Source organism: Nomascus leucogenys, unplaced genomic scaffold (genome assembly GCF_006542625.1).
Source record: "Nomascus leucogenys isolate Asia unplaced genomic scaffold, Asia_NLE_v1 Super-Scaffold_544, whole genome shotgun sequence".
Taxonomy (NCBI): Eukaryota; Metazoa; Chordata; class Mammalia; order Primates; family Hylobatidae; genus Nomascus; species Nomascus leucogenys.
The window spans coordinates 834,215-853,495 of record NW_022095780.1 but is presented as its reverse complement, the minus strand read 5'-3'; the positions used below and the strand labels follow the sequence as shown (position 1 = coordinate 853,495).

The window sequence follows — 19,281 nt, the reverse complement described above, 5'->3', positions numbered from 1 at the left end:
GGCATGGTGGCATGTGCCTGTAGTCCCAGCTACTCAGGAGGCTGAGGTGGGAAGATTGCTTGAGCCCGGGAGGCTGCAGTGAGCCATGACTGCACCACTGCACCAGCCTGGGCAATAGAGTGAGACCCTGTCTCAAAACAAAAACAAAAACAAAAACAAACAAAAACCAGAGGTAGGGCTGAGGAGTCCATGGCCACTGAGCCTGAGCCAGCACGGCCCAGAGGAACTGAGCTCCCAGCCCTGTCGCTGCCAAGGACCCTTCTTGCCTGAGCTTGAAGGGATTGAGAAAGAGAGACAGACGGTCAGCGGCCCCGTTACCAGTGATGCAGACTCCAGGAGATGTGGGCAGATTAGAAGAGGCCAGCCCCTCTTCCATGTTCCACCACCGCCCGCAACATCCTTCTGGGACCCCAGCCTGCATGCCCCTATAAGATGCTTTTGCACTGGTTCAGTGTATGTATCATGCAAGGGCCTAATTGAAAACACGTGAATGAAGTGTACGGTCTTCTGTTCCCAGCTGAGGGGCCCCCTCCAACGGTGGCGTTAGCAGTGGGGTACAGTGTGGTAAGAGAGGTGCTAAGGGACGGGATGAGGGTCTTTCTTGCTTTAAAGGTGTCTAAGTGTACTTCTTCTTAAACTTAATTAGCTAATAAGATGTCTTATACAAGCAGAACCAGGTAAGGGAAAGAGCAAGTGCATTTCAAGTGGCAGCTCACCCCTTAATTAGCTGTAATACCCGCAGCAGGCGGCCCCACCTCAATGAGCCAATCTCCCTTTCAAAAAAAAAAAAAAGCACTAATAATAAGGGGGCGGGGCATGGAGCTTTATCCTATCAGGGGCGCTGGAGTGGAAACCGTCCAATCAGGAGTGAAGCCGGAGAGCAGGGGCGGCTTCCGGGATTTGGCGGGGGCCTTTGTCGGCTGCAGTTAGAGCTCGGGTCTCCTCCCCACAGCTCTGAGTCTTTCGTTCTGGGAGGCCCAGGTGGCTTCGCGTTCTGCGAATAAACAGAGCCTCTGTTGCTCTGTGACCTGCAGGCACTGGGAGATCCATAGCTAAGACGCCAGGGCATCCCGGAAACTGGGAAATGGTGAGTGTGCGGGGTCGGGGGTCCCCAGAGGAGGGAGCGGGGTGGTCGGAAGCGGCGGGAACCCGCTGTAGGGGCACCTGGGCCTCCCCGCAGTCAGCTCCGGGGTCTGGGCCCCGAGTCCCAGCGGGCCCAGCTCGGCCCTCGGTCCCCTCCGCTGCAAGATGGCGGCCAGGCCGGCAGCCGGGACTCCGCGCGTCCTGTCGCGTCCCGACCCCGCAGAGCGACCTCGGCCCTGGCCGGAGCCCTCTCTGGGCAGCTTCGCGCCGCAGCCACGCGTCTCCCCCAGATTATGCGGTGAGGACGGGAGCGTCTCAGGGGAGACCCAGGTTCGGTGTGTGGGAAAACTGTGCCCTGTGGGGTCCTCAGTCACTGCTTTCTCCTATTAAGAATTAAAGGGAGTCACTGTTAAAACGTTGAAGAATTTGAGCAAATAGCGATTTGTGACATTGGAAGCCTGCAGTCTTGGTTTGTGGTTCGGAGATCCCCAGAGGGGCTTGAAGGAAAGGTTTTTATAAGGTGCATGAGGAAGCGGACCAAATTAAATAACCGATGGGTTACAGTTCTGTAGTTGCCTTATTTATACTATGCAGGTGGAGGTGAATTGAAGCTTTGTGGTTCGTTAAGTCTGAATTTTGTTTTCCCCTAAAGTTGTAATTTACAAGAAATGCATTTGAGTTTGGTTTTGGTTTTTCTCCCTAGAAACCTGGGGCACTATAACCACTTCCGTATAATCGCCTGCTCATTAATCATCTTAACACTGCTCAGGGGAACTGATTTTCCCCCTGCGGTTTCCTAACGTGTGGCACGCAGAGTCTCAAGTCCACCACTGTGTTCCCCCAGTCTAACTGGGCTTGCAGTAAAATATTAAATTTCCAGTTCCTTCCCGACATTTCCAAAGGCTAACTTCCCCTTTCCAGTTCACAACATTATTAACTGTTGGTCATTTATTGTACATTTCAGACAGTATTTTACTCATTAATCATGATTTCACAGAGCAGTGGATGACACTTTTTTAAAGATTTGTGTTTTTTTGGTATACATTTCACGTGAGAGGAAAGCAGAGAATAAAAAATCCCTGACATTCCACTGCAAAAACATCTTTGTGCCTCTTTTTCATTCATCTTCCCTAGGCACAGACACGTTATCAGAAAGAATGTCTTTTGACTTGAGGTTTTGCTTTGGAAACTTTACAGGGCCCTGTATAGCCACCCTCTATCCAGTCTTTTCCTGTTCCTGAATTTCAGAACTGTCTGGGATGACTCAAGCTGCCCACAGTGGCCATGTCTCTTGGAGTGTTTAGTGACTGTCAGCCCCAGGTCACCTCTTGTTAGAGGACGGCCCAAGGTATGGAAATGTAGCCCCCCAGGGGAGCAGCTGGATGCCCTGGGGCTGAGAGAAATCTCCTGGGACACCCTTAACCTAAAAAGATAACCCCTTGGGATGTAAGGATTTTATTTCTTCAAAGCTAGTTTTCATGCCCTGGAGAAACATTGCTGGTCAGCCAATCGTTTGCTGGTATTGAGAGGAAACAGTCACAAATGATTCCTGTCCCCTAGATTCATTCAGATTTGTGAAGGGAGAAAAACTCCCAAAGGACCAAAAAACAAAAACCCCACCCCAGTGAGGTGGTGCAAACTTGGCTGCGGTGTCCATGGGGCACAGTGCAGGATCTCCTGGGAGGATGGTCCCTGAGCATTTTAATGAGCATTTTTGGGGTAGGAGAATGTCCCAAATGATACCGTGACCTGACTTGACACTTGAGCCAGATATGTCTTTGTTCCAGTGAGCATTACCACTCCCTGAGTTTGCTGCCTTAGAAAGATTTGTTCATTTATTTCTACCTCAGTTTTTCAGTTAGTGTAAATTTCATCAGTAGAGCTTGAAAGATAAAAAACATTTCCAACGCCATGAAAGGTGGATTTCAGAAAATTAAAATATCAAGTCACATACTTCATTGCTAAAAATTCTTATTTTTCTTCAGCAGAGTGAAATAGTAAGTTTCTCAGGTTTGTTCTTTTTTTGGGAGTAATTTAAAACCGAATCTCAGGGCTCACCTTTTGGAAATGCTGCCAGGGAAAAGAAATGGAGAAAATCTTTCTTTCATTATTGGTTGTAGAAAGTGAATACATTTTCACAACAATGTGTGGTAAATTGGTGAATTACATAGTTTCATCAAAACATCAGTTTCTTTTTTTTGTGGAGTGAAGTTACGACAGTGGGTATCTATGTTCTTTAGCCTCTTGTCTGGATGTTGAGGTTATTTTTTATTTTTTGTTTTTGGAGACAGGATCTCCCCTCTGTCACCCAGACTGAAGTGCAGTAGTGTGATCACAGCTCACTCAACCTTCTGGGCTCAAGTGATCTCCCACCTCAGCCTACCAAGTAGACGGGACTTACAGGGGTGCTCCGCCATGGCTGGCTATTTTGTTTTTTCTTTTTGTAGAGATGTGGGTCTCACTGTGTTGCCCCCAGAGTGGTCTCAAACTCCTGGGCTCAAGCGATCCTCCCGCCTTGGCCTCCCAAAGTGCTGAGATAACAGGCATGAGCCACCATGCCTGGCCTTGGATGTACGGCTTTAATGCTGAACTTAGCACCTGCTAGAATTGTTTATATATGATTATTTACTAAATGATCTGTTTTCATGGAAATAAGTAAGTGGCTTATTTATTGTCTGAAAGGGATAGATACTTTAGTGTTTTCTGTTGAGGTATAAATTATAAAGGCGTTTCAGTTTCCTTTATTCTATAAACACTGAGTAGTTTTGCTTTCTACAAACACTGGGCATTTTCTCATTGAATACTAATTGAATAACCCTGACTGGGAAGCAGAAGCCTGAGCTCAGTGAGTGCAAACTAACCCAGTCTTGAGCCTGCAAGAAGAGGTCACTGAAGCCCAGTTAGTTCTTCCAGGGGAGTTTCCCCTGTAGGTGTCCCAGCCTGCTCACCCCACCCATGGAAGGAGCTGAGAAGCTACAGAGCTCTGGAAATCCGAAAGCCGAAAATCCACAGAAAGAGGCATTTGGGGTTGGGATGGAAGGAGGGTTGGGAGACTCTTTCTGAGGATAGAAATTGTTATTGTCCTGATTTTGGTTTTTCTCCCTAGAAACCCAGGGCACTACAACCACTTCCACATAATCGCCTACTCATTAATCATTTTAACACTGCCCCCGACAACTGGTTTTCCCCCTATGTTTTCCTAATGTGTGGTACGCAGAGTCTCAAATCTACCACTGTGTTCCCCCAGACTAACCGAGGCTTGCAGTAAAATATTAAGTTTCCACTTCCTTCCCCACATTTTATTTGATTTTATAAAATAAAACAAGTTCAGGTTTAGGTAAGAAGTTCCTTAATTCTAAAGGAGTATTGCAACAGGGGGAAAGCACCAGCTGTAAAATCTTTGTGGATCTCAAAGGTTAGGCAGACAAAGACTCTTCACAGGGAGGAGCAAACAAGCTCAGAAGGTAGGAGGGGAAGGGCAGGATTAAGGTGCCAAAATCAGATTCCAGATCAGAGAATGTTTCACTCTCATGTCAGCCTGTTCTTAGGAGGGGCTTAGGGAGGGGTCGAATGTTGACCAGGCTGTGAGTGTGTCAAATTCCAGCAACCTGGAGAAAAATACAAAGTTTTGTTAAGTAGTTTATTCTGAACACTGAAGACAGAACTGTTCAGCTGAGTCAGAAGGGGAATTTGGAGAGTCTGTGGCTTTGTGATGACTAAATCAGGGAGCATCATCAAAGTCATAATAGGGTGGTTTTTTGCAGTAAGCTGTTCTTGGAAAACACAAAAGATAGGGGATTTCTTTAATCACAGCTATTTACCAGGTTAATATTCCTATCTTTTCCCACTACTTTTGTTTTGCCCTATATGTATTTATCTCATTTGGCTGTTCTGAACTGTATCCTTATGGTCACCTGATAAACATAAGTAAAGTGATTTGCTGAGTTATTTGAGTAGATCTTTGAAATGATTGAACTTAAGGATAGGGTTATGGGTGCCCTCGATTTACAGGCAGTAGCTTGGAAGTATAGATAGGGCCCCAGGCATTGTGACTGGCATCTGAAGTGGGGGCAGTGTTGTGGGACTGAGCCCAGAACTTGTGGGGCCTGTGCTGACTCTGCGTGGTGTCAGAATTAAGTTGTTGGCACCCAGTTGGTGTTGGAGGATTGGTTGGTGTTCAGCAAATCTACACATTTGACGTCAGAAGACAGACCTCACAGAGGCCAGGGCTGGAGAGAGACTTCCAAGTGTCTGGGGGAAGGGAGGCTCTGTTCTGCCCACAGGCTGCCCCACTGTGCATTGTCCTTTGATTCCAGGTCTCCTGCTAGGGTGAGAGGGGACTGAAGACGGAGAGGAAAGGAGTTCTGAGAAGAGACCCCCTCCCCCACCCAGCTGCCACCACATGATTCCCACCCACTCCTGAACATACCAACTAGGCATTGACATGTCCCCGTCCCTCCCAGGAGAAGGCTTGACTGTCAGGAATTGCACCCACAGCACCTTTGCTTCCAGTTTCCTGCCAAAAACCCACACAAGTGCCTGAGCACTCCTGGCTTGTTGTAATCCCAGACACTGAATCCGCAGCAGCAGCCTAGTTTCTCCATCAACCTAGGCTTGTGGACCATCCAATCATAATCTCATCTGCCTGCATGGACCCAGGAATATGTCAGAGCATAGCCCCACCTGGGCCAGTATCTGTAGCACAAACCAGTCCTTCCACCAACTTGGTACTGCCCCCTGCTTATGGCTCAATAGCACCTTCCTCTCTTCTTCCTTTTACTTCTCCACAAGCCCCTTCTTTATGTGTACACAGTGTTCCCAAGGTCACCCTGCAGGTGCCTGAGTCCAGCACCTATTGGAACTCAGATGTCCATGAGCTCAAGACCATGGCTGTAGACCTGGCTGTTGTAAGAGCAAATACAAGTTAGAAATACAAGACTTAATCCTTCTTGAAAATAAGGAAACAAATTTTTCTCTCTTTTTTTTTTCTTAAAGCATTTACTTTGGAAAACTTTCATATGTAAATTTTTCTGTTTTACAATCTGTCTAAATCACTCTAACAGCTAAATAGGCCATTTGTCAGTCTTTTTGACTCAGTACTCCCTTTCTCTAGGAACTGGGAATCATTGATATAAAATGTAAATAGTAAAGAAGGTAGAGCCGTGTCCTACAGTTTCTACAGGAGAGCAGGCACCTGGCTGCAAGTTGCAAATCTGCCTGTCACGAAGACATGAAGTTTATTTTTCCTTTGACTATAGGCAATTAAAAAACACAGATGGCCTCCCAATTCCCAAGTGAATTTAGGATGAACTCTATGACAAATGGCACTGTCAGGTCTTCTATTGAGGACTAATTATGGTGACTTTTCACCAGTGGGTGTTTTTCTAATCTCTTAGCAGGTTGCCTGTCATGTCCTTTACATTCTGGGCTAATTATGTCATAAAACAGTTTTCTTTCTTTTCTACCACTATGGATAGTTTTTCTTGGGTTGGAGATGATTTTATGATTTTCTTCTTCATTATATTTTTCAAACGTTGTCCAGAATTACCACACAGAATATAAACCTGTAAGGTGCCTGTAAGACTTCACTCCAGTGGGTCTTTTCCCTCTTTGATTTCTGTTCACAACCCACATTTGTACAGCAAAGTGCCCATTGCCCCCAAAATCTGCAGGCAGAATGGTCTCTCTGCTTACTTGGGATCTTTAGTCGCTTCTAGAACAGTTTGACTAGATTTCTATAACAATAAGTTCAAGGGCATCAGTTAGCCATTCCAGCTCTGTCTTTCCATGCCCCTGGCATCTTCAGACCTGAAACTGATTCAGAGACCATGGGGGCTGGAAACCAACCAGACACACACATACATTGAGTAGGCCTGAGAATCTCAACATTCCCCTCATCCTCTTGCCCAAATGCCCATGAATGTGCAGAAGGTGCATGCCACTTCCCTGCGCCACCAGCACCTAAATCTGCAGCTGCGAATTCTGAACCCAGGTCCTGGGGTTCTCCAGGATGTGTGAGAGCAGCCTTCCTGGGGGGCTGTCTCCTCTAGTTTTCTTCACAGCAACACACAAGAATTGCAGAGCCAGGTTGATTCCACCTGGGGTCTGCACATAAAGGCTGGTCTCCACCTGGGATCCACAAGACAGGGCCAGACTTTGGACTCAGATATATAGAAAATCCAGGGGACATTTTCTGCATTGTGAGAGATCAACATGGACTTTGTAAAGCCCTACTTTCGGAGTGAGGCCCTCAGAGTTTTCAAGACCTTGTCCAGTGAGCTACAGCAGTTCTGTTAGGGGTTCCTTTTTATAAACAGAATCTCGTGGCAGAATCTGTAAGTGTAAAGCAGCGCCTTAGCAGAGGGAGGGTGGGGCCACCACTGTCCAGAGCCATGAGTAAAGCTATGCCTACCTGTGAGCTGTGTTACTGGAGTAGGGTAATCTTGTCCTTTCTTGTACCCAAGAGTTAGCTGATCAGGTATAGGTAATAACATACCTGGATCGTGGATCTGTGGCCCTACTATGACAACTCAGTTTTTTATTCTGGTTCCACAAGGACAACTTGAGTCTTTCCTGCCTGAATCACTATTGGGTTTTCATCACACAGTTACCAGGGACTCTCTCACCAGCACCTAGGGGACACTTGGTTATATATCCTGTGCAGGCAGGGGACAGGCTGACAATGGGCTAATCTTGCTTCCGTCTCAGAGAGAGAAAAATGAGTCATCAGGGTTTGTTTCTTTTTTAACAGAAGGAATCTCCTTATTTGGTATCCAAGTGGGAGTTGCTCCAGTTTTCTAATGTGTGGGTGAAATACAAGGAGGAGGCCTGGAGACTCATACTGATAGGTAAACCAATTGCTTCCATTTCATATGGCCACTAGGAAAACAGATGCAGCAGCCATAGTCCCTACCATCCAGGAACTTTCAGTCTAAAGCAGATGGATAATGGTTGAATTCAACATCATGTGGTCAGGAGCAAGAATGGAGGTGTACAGGGGACTTGGGCTTGATTTGGGAGACTGTCCTTATGTTGACGTTGTGAGTTCTGATGTCACCACCTGAAGGGCCACCCATGGACAAAAGAGTTGTTATTATAATTATTATTTATATTGCTTTTTTCTTGTTAAAGATAATTATGTAGCTACTAATATAATTTTCCTAGAAAGCCCTACGTGTTTTGGTTAAATTGCTTGTTGTTGCATGTTACAAAATAGGATGAAGCTTAAACTATTAAAACAAGGCAAACCGTGGGAGCCAAGTTCTTGTTGGTCAGGCTTAGGAAAGACAACTGAAAATAAAGCAGCAATGTAGAGATGAGAAGCCTAGCCCAGCCCCTGCCCCAGCTCTGCTCAAATCTACCCTCTTCTGAGCCTGGTCAAGGTCTGTCCCTACCCTGGGCCTCCCCTCATAGAACTGACTAGAGGAGGTCAGACTTCTGGGTGGCTGCTGCTGCCATCTCTTCAGAGGTGGTGCTCACAATTTCCCCAAACCCAAAAGCAGGTAAATGGGAGCAAAGGACTCACTTTTTCAAAATTACTTGAAAATTAAATTTTTTTCTTATTGAAACCAGTACTTTTAGAAACATTCCACCTGGCAACCTCTTTTTCATTTCTGCAGATCCAGTAGTTGCTCCACAAGTTGTAACAAAGTCAGTGTAAAGATATGAAGAGAATAATGAGAAATTCTTTTTCTTCTTCTTCTTTTTTTTTTGAGACCGAATCTCACTCTGTTGCCCAGGCTGGAATAGTGTCATCTCGGTTCACACAACCTCTGCCTTCCTGGTTCAGGTGATTCTCCTACCTCAGCCTCCCGAGTAGCTGGGATTACAGGTGTGCCACCATGCACAGCTGATTTTTGTATTTTTAGTAGAGACAGGGTTTCACAATGTTGACCAGGCTGGTCTTGAACTCCTGACCTCAAGTGATACACCCATCTTGGCCTCCCAAAGTGCTGGGATTACAGGCGCGAGCCACCGCGCCCAGTGGAGAAATTCTTGTGAACTAAACTTGACTGCTTCCTTTCTGTATCCCTCCTATCTGTCAATAGTTAGCTTTTATAGTGATAGGGAAACAAGAAGAAATAGAAAGGCTGGGCTGTTATCTAAATCCTGCTGGGAATTATGGGATACTTAGGACCCACATCCCAGGGGTTTATGTGGCTTAACTCACACCATGTGATGTTCCCAGCACAGTGCATACTGTGAGCACATAGTACAAGCTCAATAAACACTGCTTTAATGCGTGTATCCATGCTGTTTTCCAAATGCTGACTTAGACATAACTGTCTTCTCCAGTGTCTGTATCTGTAGACTTTAAATGGCTGGCAAAGGATGTGATCTTTCAGGACAGTGGTTTGTGGTCCTCGCTGTGAACGAAAAGTATTTTTGTTGTGATTAGAGTATTGGGTGCAAGGGACTCTGTGTGCTGTGTCTGCTTCCTCTAGCTGAGTGCTATTGATAATGGGTCTAGCATTGACAGGGGACTTGTTAAAGAAGCCAGTTCATGGAAACTTTCCAAACCTGCAGAATCACATTACTTAGAGGGGGCCCAGAATACCAAATGATATGTATGCATATTGAACCTTGAGAGGCAATGCTTAGCTAAGTGATTCTCAGCCCAGGCTTCTAAGTAGGGTCACATGGCCAGTTTGAAGAACTATGGTCACCTGTATCTTCCCCCACAGATTTTTTTTATGATTATATTAAGATTATGATTTACTTTTCCCCTCCACCCATATCACAGCAATGATTATGGGCCCATCTGTGCGTTAGCACTGCTACCAATTTGTCTTATTACAGACATGCTAACTTCGTTCACTTGGTTCAGGTGCTCTCTGCCAGATTCCTTCGCTATAAAGTTAATCATTTTTGTCTTTGTAGTGAGTATCTAGGAGGGAGGATTTACTGAGTGATGTGTATAAACCATCACATTTAATCCAGAGACTCCCATTTCTTTTTGATTTCCCTTTGCTTGTAGCTTTCTTTGCAGAGTAAAGGCTCTCACATCTGTTGACAGGAGATAACAGCTTTTAAGACTGGAAGTTCTGAAGCAGGTCTCAGTTCTGTAGGTTTCCATTTTATTTCATCTCACGTCACAAGCATATGCTTATTTATTCTCTATATTTTCAGAGAAAGAACAAGAATTAACATACAACAAATACGTCTATTGTCTTAAAACTCTAAAATATATAATAGCACATAGAATAAACATAACAAAAATTTGAAAAAAAATACCAGACTCAGAAACAAGAGCTTTTACTTTATTTCATTGTGTGTATTGGTCTTTATAAAGTTTTGTTAAAAAGACACAAAAAAGGCATCACCCACAAAGAGTTTTATAGTTTTTATACAATTTAAAATATTTTTAAATTTTATTTACACAGAAATATTCTCTTACTTTTAATGTGTATATGGTTACCATTATGTGCACACACGCACATAAAATGAAAGCATTATTTGATCACTATTGTGTGGCTGCTTTCTTAACTTGTTTTCATTACTCAGTTATGAAATCTTCTCTGAATATTCTGTTAAGGTTGTCTCTGTATATTGGCCGGTATGTCCCTTTGAGATAAATTCTAAATCAGATAAACTGAGGCAAAATACAAACTTTACTGTATAGCAAATATGTGGAAAATAATTTTTATATAAGAGGAAGAATATAATTTTTCTCATAGATTATTTATTGGGTTTTATATATGTAAACAACTGTTAGGATGATATCTGATATATAGTGTATGTTCAAAAAGGATTACTACCATTCTAGCTGTTATAACTTGTAAATTTCATAAAACTCTCAGTTTCACATCATGCCTGAATTCTTTCCTCAGTGTTCGACCTCTCTGCTATTCAAAAGTGGCTTCGGGGCCTGAAGCATTAACACTACTGGTGAACTTGTTAGACATGCAGACACTCAGCCAGCCATGGTGGCTCATGCCTGTATCCTTAGCTACTCAGGAGGCTGAAATAAGAGGATCGCCTGAGCCCAGGAGGTTGAGGCTGCAGTGAGCCAAGATTCCACCACTGCACTCCAGCCTGGGTGGCAGAGTGAGACCCTGTGTCAAATTAAAAAATATAGAAATGCAGAAACTCAAAATGTAGATCTCCTGAATCAGACTCTGCCTTTGAAGAAGATCTCCAGTTTATTGTTGTATACTATACAATTTGAGAAGTATGCCTCTAAGTCACCATGACTTTTGCACCTGAGAATTATACACAGCTGATTCTGGATGATGTAAATATAGCACCCAAAAATGTATATTCCTGTGTTGATGCCTTAGTTTTATATTTTACAGTCGATATAAATATCTACACTAGTTTTGTGGATTTTATGTTATTCTCTTTCCACAGAGTTTGAGACTACATTAGAAAATATTACTGTGTTAAAAATGATCTTACAGAATAATTCAGGTCACTCATATAAGTCAGAACCAATAACTGTCATTTTATCTTGGGACAAATGAAGAACTCTGCCATGGCCACATGGTCAATGTATTCTTTATTTTTATTTCAGGGACTGTTGACATTCAGGGATGTGGCTGTAGAATTCTCTCTGGAGGAGTGGGAACACCTGGAACCAGCTCAGAAGAATTTGTATCAGGATGTGATGTTAGAAAACTACAGAAACCTGGTCTCCCTGGGTGAGGATAACTTGCCTTCAGAATGTCTGATAACTAAGAGTTTTATTTCTTTTCTTTTCAGAGTGTCCCTTGGGATCTTGTGCTTTGTATGAGTTAGTTTTAGATTCTTGTTTTCAGGAAAAAAATAGGGGTTTTGTTGATGTAGAAAAAATTTCATAATGTTTGATTTTGACATTTGCCTTTTTATTTGAGGTGATGAACAAGTTTCACTCTAGTCGTGATTCTAGAAATTGGTTGACATAAACTATTGTTGCTTACACTTTAAAATCCAATTTTTTTTGGTTTGTTTTTGATTCAGTCAGATTTGCAAGAGAAGCTCAGGATCCCCAGATTTAAAATACTTCCTAAATATTCTAAAGAAGCTGGTGGGAAACAGTATTTTGAGAAATACTTTTCAAGAATCTTCTATAATGTCTTCTTTTTTCTACTGAGCACAGTACTAAGTTAGAAATTAATCCTGTCCTGTGGGGCCAAAAAAAAGTATAAAAATAAAAATAAAAAGAACCCTCGGTAAGAGTCATGCTTATTTTTCCAATAAAACAGGTCTTGTTGTCTCTAAGCCGGACCTGATCACCTTTTTGGAGCAAAGGAAAGAGCCCTGGAATGTGAAGAGTGAGGAGACAGTAGCCATCCAGCCAGGTAGGTGGGAGTGAATGAAGTAGATGACATGGGCAAGACGTCCAGAAGTCAAGAAAGAACCAGACCTTGAAGTGTGAATTGGGAAGTTCTCCAATGGCAATGATTTTTGAGACACCTGGGTTTATTTCTTTCCCTTGCTGTCAAAGAGGGACATCATCTGTCCCATGCTCTTAAATTATCTGATGATTCTCCTTCCTCTTCTGTGATCCACCATCATATTCACAGTGACAGCCAAAGTGCTCTCCTTGGCCTGTGAGGGCCCACGTGATCTGACTGTTCTTCCATTGATTTGGGGGCTCTGGGAAAGTCCGTGCATGTTTCCACCTCTATGTGAAACCACTTCTAAAGTTCTGGTTTTCCCTCACGTCAGAAGTGTGTGAGGGGAGTGATGGACAGTGGAATTTTTTTCAGAAATCCCAGGAATTCTGTGGATAGATGTCACATATTTTCTGATACATTAATTTTTAATCCTATTGTGGTTTCCGAGGTGATCCTATAGAAATTAAGATGCAGTAATTTTATCAAAATATGAAGCATCTTCCCAAATCTAAGAAAATCTAATCTTATGTTTCACTTCAACTTTTCATTTTTCCTCACCTGAGCTAAGATGAGAAATTTAAACTCTATAGGCACAAATTCCACAAATGTAAAATAGCTTAATGTGTATTACTTATTGTGTAGAATTCTTATCTAAATTTTTGTCTATGGGGAGCTTAGAACATTGTCCAGTATATAATAAACTCTGAACTGTTGCCTTATATCTTAATAACTATCATTCTATAATTTTGTCTGGTTCAGTATGAAGCTTACTGAGAATGTGTCCTTTAGTTCCATTTTTTTCTTTCTAGACATATGATTCTTTCCACAAATATAAATGTTACCTATTTAAAGGGTACATCTTGATGATTTGATATACATACACATTGTGTAATGACTAACACAGCAAAGTTAATTACCACATCAGTCATCTCACATTAGATGCCAATTTTTGTGTGCGTGGTGAGAACTCTTAAGATGTACGCTGTTAACAAATCTGAAGTATACTATAGTGCAGGGGTCTATAGTACTGGTCTGTGGCCTGTGAGGAATCCGATCACACAGCAGGAGGTGCGACCATTGGGCCAGCGAGCATTACTGGCTGATCACTGCCTCTTCTCAGATCAGCAGCAGCATCTGATTCTCATAGGAGTGTGAGCCCTTTTGTGAACTGTGCATGCAAAAGATCTAGGTTGTGTGCTTTTTATGAGAATCTGTCTAATGCCTGATGATCTGAGGTAAAACAGCTTCATCCCAAAACCACCCCCAACTCGACCTCCATCCATGGAAAAATTGTCTTCCATAAAACTGGTCCCTGCTGCTGAAAAGGTTGAGGACTGCTACTATAGAGTATCATTAACTATATTTACAATGCTGTACATTAGATATTCAGAATTTATCTTGTAAATGAAAGTTTGTACTTGTTACCATAATGTCTACCTTGTTTATTCATCCATGTTGTCAGAAATTGCCGTACCTTATTCATTATGTCTGAATAATATTCTATATATTGTGGATAATTGGCTATGAACATAGGAGTACAGATATATCTTTGACATATGATTTTAGTTCCTTTGGTTATACAATTAGAAGTAAGATTGAAGATTCATATAATACTATTTTTAATTTTTTTGAGGTGTTTTCATGCCATTTTTCATAATGGCTGAATCAATTTACATTTCCAGTGACAGTGTACAAGGGTTTTCTTTTCTCCTCACTCTGACTCTTACTATTAATATTTCTTGACTCTGACAGCAGTCATTCTAACAAGTGTGAATATTTATTTATTGACTCTTTGACAGCAGTTATACTAACAAGTGTGAGGTGATACCTCATTGAGGTTTTACTTGCATTTTCCTGATGAATAATAACATTGAGAACCTTTTTATAAACCTGTTTGCCACTTCCATGTCGTATTTTGAGAAATGTCTACTTGAGTCCTTTGCAAATTTTGTCAGATTTACTTTTTTTTTTTGCTATTGAATTGTGTGAGATTCTTAATATTTTGGATATAAAACTCTTATCAGATCTATTTTCTCCCAATCCCTGGGTTGCTTTTTCATGTTCTGTGTTTTCTTTGCTGTGCACACACTTTTTTGTTTGATTTAATGCTACTTGTTTTTATTTTTTGCTTTTTGTTGCTTGTGATTTTTTGATGTGATAGCCAGAAAAATTATTGCCAAGGCCAGTGTCAAAGAGATTGTTCCTTATGCTTTGTTTTAGATGTTATACAGTTTCTGGTTTTGCATTTAAGTGTTAATTCTTTTGAGTTAATTTTTGTACATGGTATAAGTAAACTTTATTCTTTTGCAAATGACTGCTTTTTTCAGCATTATTTGTTGAAGAGACTATACTTCCCCTTTGTGTATCTTGGTGCCCTTGTCAAAGTAATAGTTGACCGTATGCATATGGGTTTCTTTCTAGTTTTTGTATTCTATTCCATTGGTCCATGTGTCTGTTTTTACGTCGGTACCATACTCTTGATTAGTATAGCTGTGTAATAGTTTGAAATGAAGAAGTGTGATGCCTCTAGCTTTATTCTTCTTTTTCAAGATTGCATTGGCTATTTGGAGTTATTTGTGAATCCATAGAAGTTTGATAATTTTTTCTATTTCTGTGAAAAATGCCATTAAAATGTTAATACAGATTTCATTGGATCTGTGAATCACTTTGTGAAGTATGGACATTTTAGCAATATTATTTTTTCCAATCCATGAAGAAGGGATATTTTTCCATTTGTGTCTTGTTCAATTACTTTCATCAGTATTTTATAGATTTTACTGGACAGATCTTTCACTTCTTTTGTTAAATGAAGTTATAAAATTTAAAAAAAATTTTTGATACTATTATAAATAAAATTTTTTGTAACTTTTTTCTCAGTTTATTGTTAGTATATGGAAATGCAACTAATTTTTGTATATTTTTGTGGCCTCAACTTTACTGAATGGATATATTAGCTCTATTTTTTGTTTGTTTGTTAGGTATAGTCTTTATGGTTTTCTGTATTTTAAAATCACTTCATCTGTAAACAGTGAGAATTTTACTTCTTTATTCCTGATTTCAATACCTTTTTGTTTCTTTTTCTTACCTAATTGTTCTGGCTTGATTTCTCACTACTATATTGAATAGAAGTGTTGAGATTGGACACCCCTGTCTTGTTTCTGATACTAGAGGAAACTTTCAGCATTTCACTGTTTACTCTGTTGAGCTGGATACTTTTGTATGTATGTTGTTTGGAGTTTTTATTATGAAAATGTATTTACTTCTGTTATAGGCTTTTAATAAATTTTTTGAGAGGATTATATGATTTTTTTGTTATTGTGGTGTATCATTTAAATTGTGTATGTTAAAACATTCTTGCATCTCAGGGATAAATCCTACTTGATAATGATGTCTGATCCTTTTAATGTGTTTTTGAATTTGGTATCTAGTATTTTGTTGAGAATTTTTGCTTGTATCTTTATAAGGAATATTGTTTTGTTCCTTTTTTGTAGTGTCCTTATCTGGTTTCAGTATGAGATGTTGGTGGCCTCATAAAATGAGTTTGAAAGTGCTTTTTTCTTTCAGTTTTTTGGAAGAGTTTGAGAAGTGTTGACATTGCTTCTTTAAATGCTTGATACAGTTTACCCATGAAGTCATTTGGTCATGGGCTTTTTTTTTAAATTGGGAGATTTCTGAGTACTTTCTCTGTCTTCTTTCTCATTATTAGTCTTTTGGGTATTTCTGTTTCTTCACAGTGTGGTGTTCTTTCTAAGAATCAGTTTCTTCTAAGTTACCTTTTTTTGTTATGTAATTGTTCATAATAGTTTCTTATTTTTTCTCTTTCTGTGATATCAGCTGGAATGACTACTTTTTCATTAATAAGTTTTTGAGCCCCCTGTCTTTTTTTCCCTTGGATAATCTAGGAAAAGTTTGTTCATTTTGTTTTTTTAAAAGACTCAACTCTTAGTTTTTTGATATTTTTTATTTTTCTAGTCTCCCTCTCCTTTTGCTCTAATTCTTATTATTTCCATAATTATGCCAACATGGGGATTATTTTGTTCTTCTTGATCAAACTCCTTGAGGATTACAGTTAGATTGCTTATTTGAGATCTTTGTTTTCCTTATTGTAGAACTTTATCATTTTATACTTCTGTCTTAGAACTGCTTTTGTTACATCTCAGAAGTTTCGGTTTCTTGTGTTTCCAATTTCATCTGTATCAAGATAATTTTTTATTTCCCTTTTGATTTCATGGTTGTTCAGAAGCATGTTGTTTAATGTCAACACTGTATTAGTGCATTCTATAAAGAAAAGAGATTTAATTCGCCTACAGTTCTGCAGGCTGTACAGAAGCATGGCACCAGCATCTGCTTGGCATCTGGTGAGGGCCTCAGGAAGTTTGCAATCAGGGCAATTGGTAAAGGGAGAACAGGCAGTCACATGGCAAGAGCAGGAGCATGAGGCTGAGTTGGGAGGTGCTACACACTTTTAAACAACCAGATCTCATAAGATCTCACTATCAAGGACAGCACCAACGAATTCTTGAGGGATCTGCCCCTGTTATTCAAACACCCCATATTAGGTTCTACCTTCAAGATTGGGGATTACTTTTCAACATGAGTTTTGTGGTGGGAGACAAAACATCCACACTGTATCATACACATTTGTGAGCTTTCTAGTTTTCCTCCTGCTGTTGATTTTCTAGTTTTACACCATTGTGATAAAAAACTTGATATAATTTTAATCTTAAATTTAAAAAGACTTGTTTTCTATTTTTGGTTTAACATATGATCTATCCTGGAGAATATTCCATGTATTCTTGAGAAGAATGTGTTTTCTCATACTGTTTGATAAAATATTGTCTGTTTAGTTTATGGTGTTATACAAGTGAACTCTTTTTTTTATTAGTTTTCTCTCTGAATATTCCATGCTTTATTGTAAATAGGACATTGAAGTTCCCTGTTATTGCATTTCATTTTCTCACCACAGGTATGTTAATGTTTGCTTTGTATATTTGGGTGCTCCAGTGCTGGGTGCATACATAGTTTTAATTTTTATATCCTCTTAACAAATTAACTTCTTTATCATCATGTAGTGAACACCTTTCGTCTCGTGACAGATTTTTGCATGGGAAGTGTGTTTTGTCTAATATAACCAACAACCACTCCTGACTCCTTGTTGTTGTTTGCATGCACTATGGTTTCTATTCTTTAAGTTTAAGGTGTTTGTCCTTAAAGCAAAAGCGAGTCTCTTGTAAGCAGCATACTGTTAGTTTAAAAAATTCGTTTAGCCACTCTGTGTTTATTCTAGTCTGTTTTGTTTTCTATAATAGAATACCACAGATTGGCTAATTTATAAACAGGGGAAGTTTATTTGGCTCATGATTCCAGGAGCTTGGAAGGCAAAGAAAACGACACTGTTATCTGGTGAAGGCCTTTTTGCTGCATAATAACATGGCCAAAGGCCTGAGGGAGAAGAGAGCTCCCTTTTATAACAGACTCACTTTTGTGATAACTAACACACTCCCATAAGGACATTAATTAATTCATGAGGGCAGAGTCCCAATGGCCTAACCACTTCTTAAAGATCCCACCTCTTAATTCCATCACAATGGCTATTAAGTTTTATCCTAAATTTTGGAGGTGACATTCAGTCTATACCAGTATCTGTTTATTGGATAATTTAATCTCTTTATATGTAAAGTAATTATTGATACATAAGGATTTACTATTATAGTTTTGTTGTTTTCTGTTTTATAGTTTCTTTTTTTCTCATGCTGTCTTCTGTTAATTTTTGGATTTGTTTTTGTTGTTTTTATGTTTTGATGGTTTTTTCCATTTGTGTATCTACTACAGTTTTTTCCGAGAAGTTATCATGATACTTAGATAAAATGTCTTATATTTTAAAGGTCTAGTTTAAGATGATAACAACTTAACATCTATCCATAGAAAAAAAACTCCACAGTTTTTCTCCCTTTCACACATTTTATTACTATATATGTTATACTTTATAACTTTTTATACTGTGTATTCATTAACAAGTTATTGTAGCTATACTTATTTTAATGCTTTTATTTTGTAGCTTTTGTACTAGAGTTAAAAGTGATTTGTACACTAACATTACAGTATTAGTGTATTCTGAATTTCACTATGTATTTACCATTTCCAGTGACATTTATACTTTTAACTTTTTTTGTGTTTTTCATTAGCATTTGATGTGGTTTGGCTGTGTCCCCACCTAAATCTCATCTTGAATTGTAGCTCCCACAATTCCCACATGTTGTGGGAGGGACCCAGTGGGAGGTAATTGAATGATGGGGCGGGTCTTTCCTGTGCTATTCTTGTGATAGTGAATAAGTCTCATGATATCTGATGGTTTTATAAAGGAGAGTTTCCCTGCACAAGCCCTCTCCTCTTGTCTGCTGCCATGTGAGATGTGCCTTTCACCTTCCACCGTGATTGCGAGGCCTCCTCAGCCACGTGGAAATGTGAGTCCACTAAACCTCTTACTTTTGTAAATTGCCCAGTCTTGGCTGTGTCTTTATCAGCAGTTATGAAAACGGACTAATACAGTAAATTGGTACCAGTAGAGTGAGGTGCTGCTGAAAAGATAGATACCTGAAAATGTGGAAGCAACTTTGGAACTGGGTAGCAGGCAGAGGTTGGAACAGTTTCCTATCAGAAGAAGATAGGAAAATGTGGGAAAGTTTGGAACTCCCTAGGGACTTGTTGAATGGTTTTGACCAAAATGCTGATAATGATATGGACAACAAAATCCAGGCTGAGTTGGTCTTGGATGGTGTATTAGTCTGTTCTCACACTGCTGATAAAGACATACCCAAGACTGGGTAATTTACAAAAGAAAGAGGTTTAATGGACTTACAGTTCCACGTGGCTGGGGAGG

At 40.3% G+C, this 19,281-nt stretch overlaps 1 protein-coding gene across 1 annotated transcript in view; it reads left to right on the top strand.

Moving 5' to 3' along the window:
• The first annotated feature begins 923 nt into the window (after positions 1-923).
• Positions 924-19,281, top strand: part of LOC115833674 (zinc finger protein 267) — a 36,121-nt gene continuing 17,763 nt past the window's right edge. Inside the window, exons 1-3 of the mRNA XM_030808395.1 lie at positions 924-1,087; positions 11,597-11,723; positions 12,267-12,362. Coding sequence (XP_030664255.1) covers positions 1,085-1,087; positions 11,597-11,723; positions 12,267-12,362 — 226 coding nt within the window. The 5' untranslated portion in view covers positions 924-1,084. The remainder of the gene's footprint in view (positions 1,088-11,596; positions 11,724-12,266; positions 12,363-19,281) is intronic.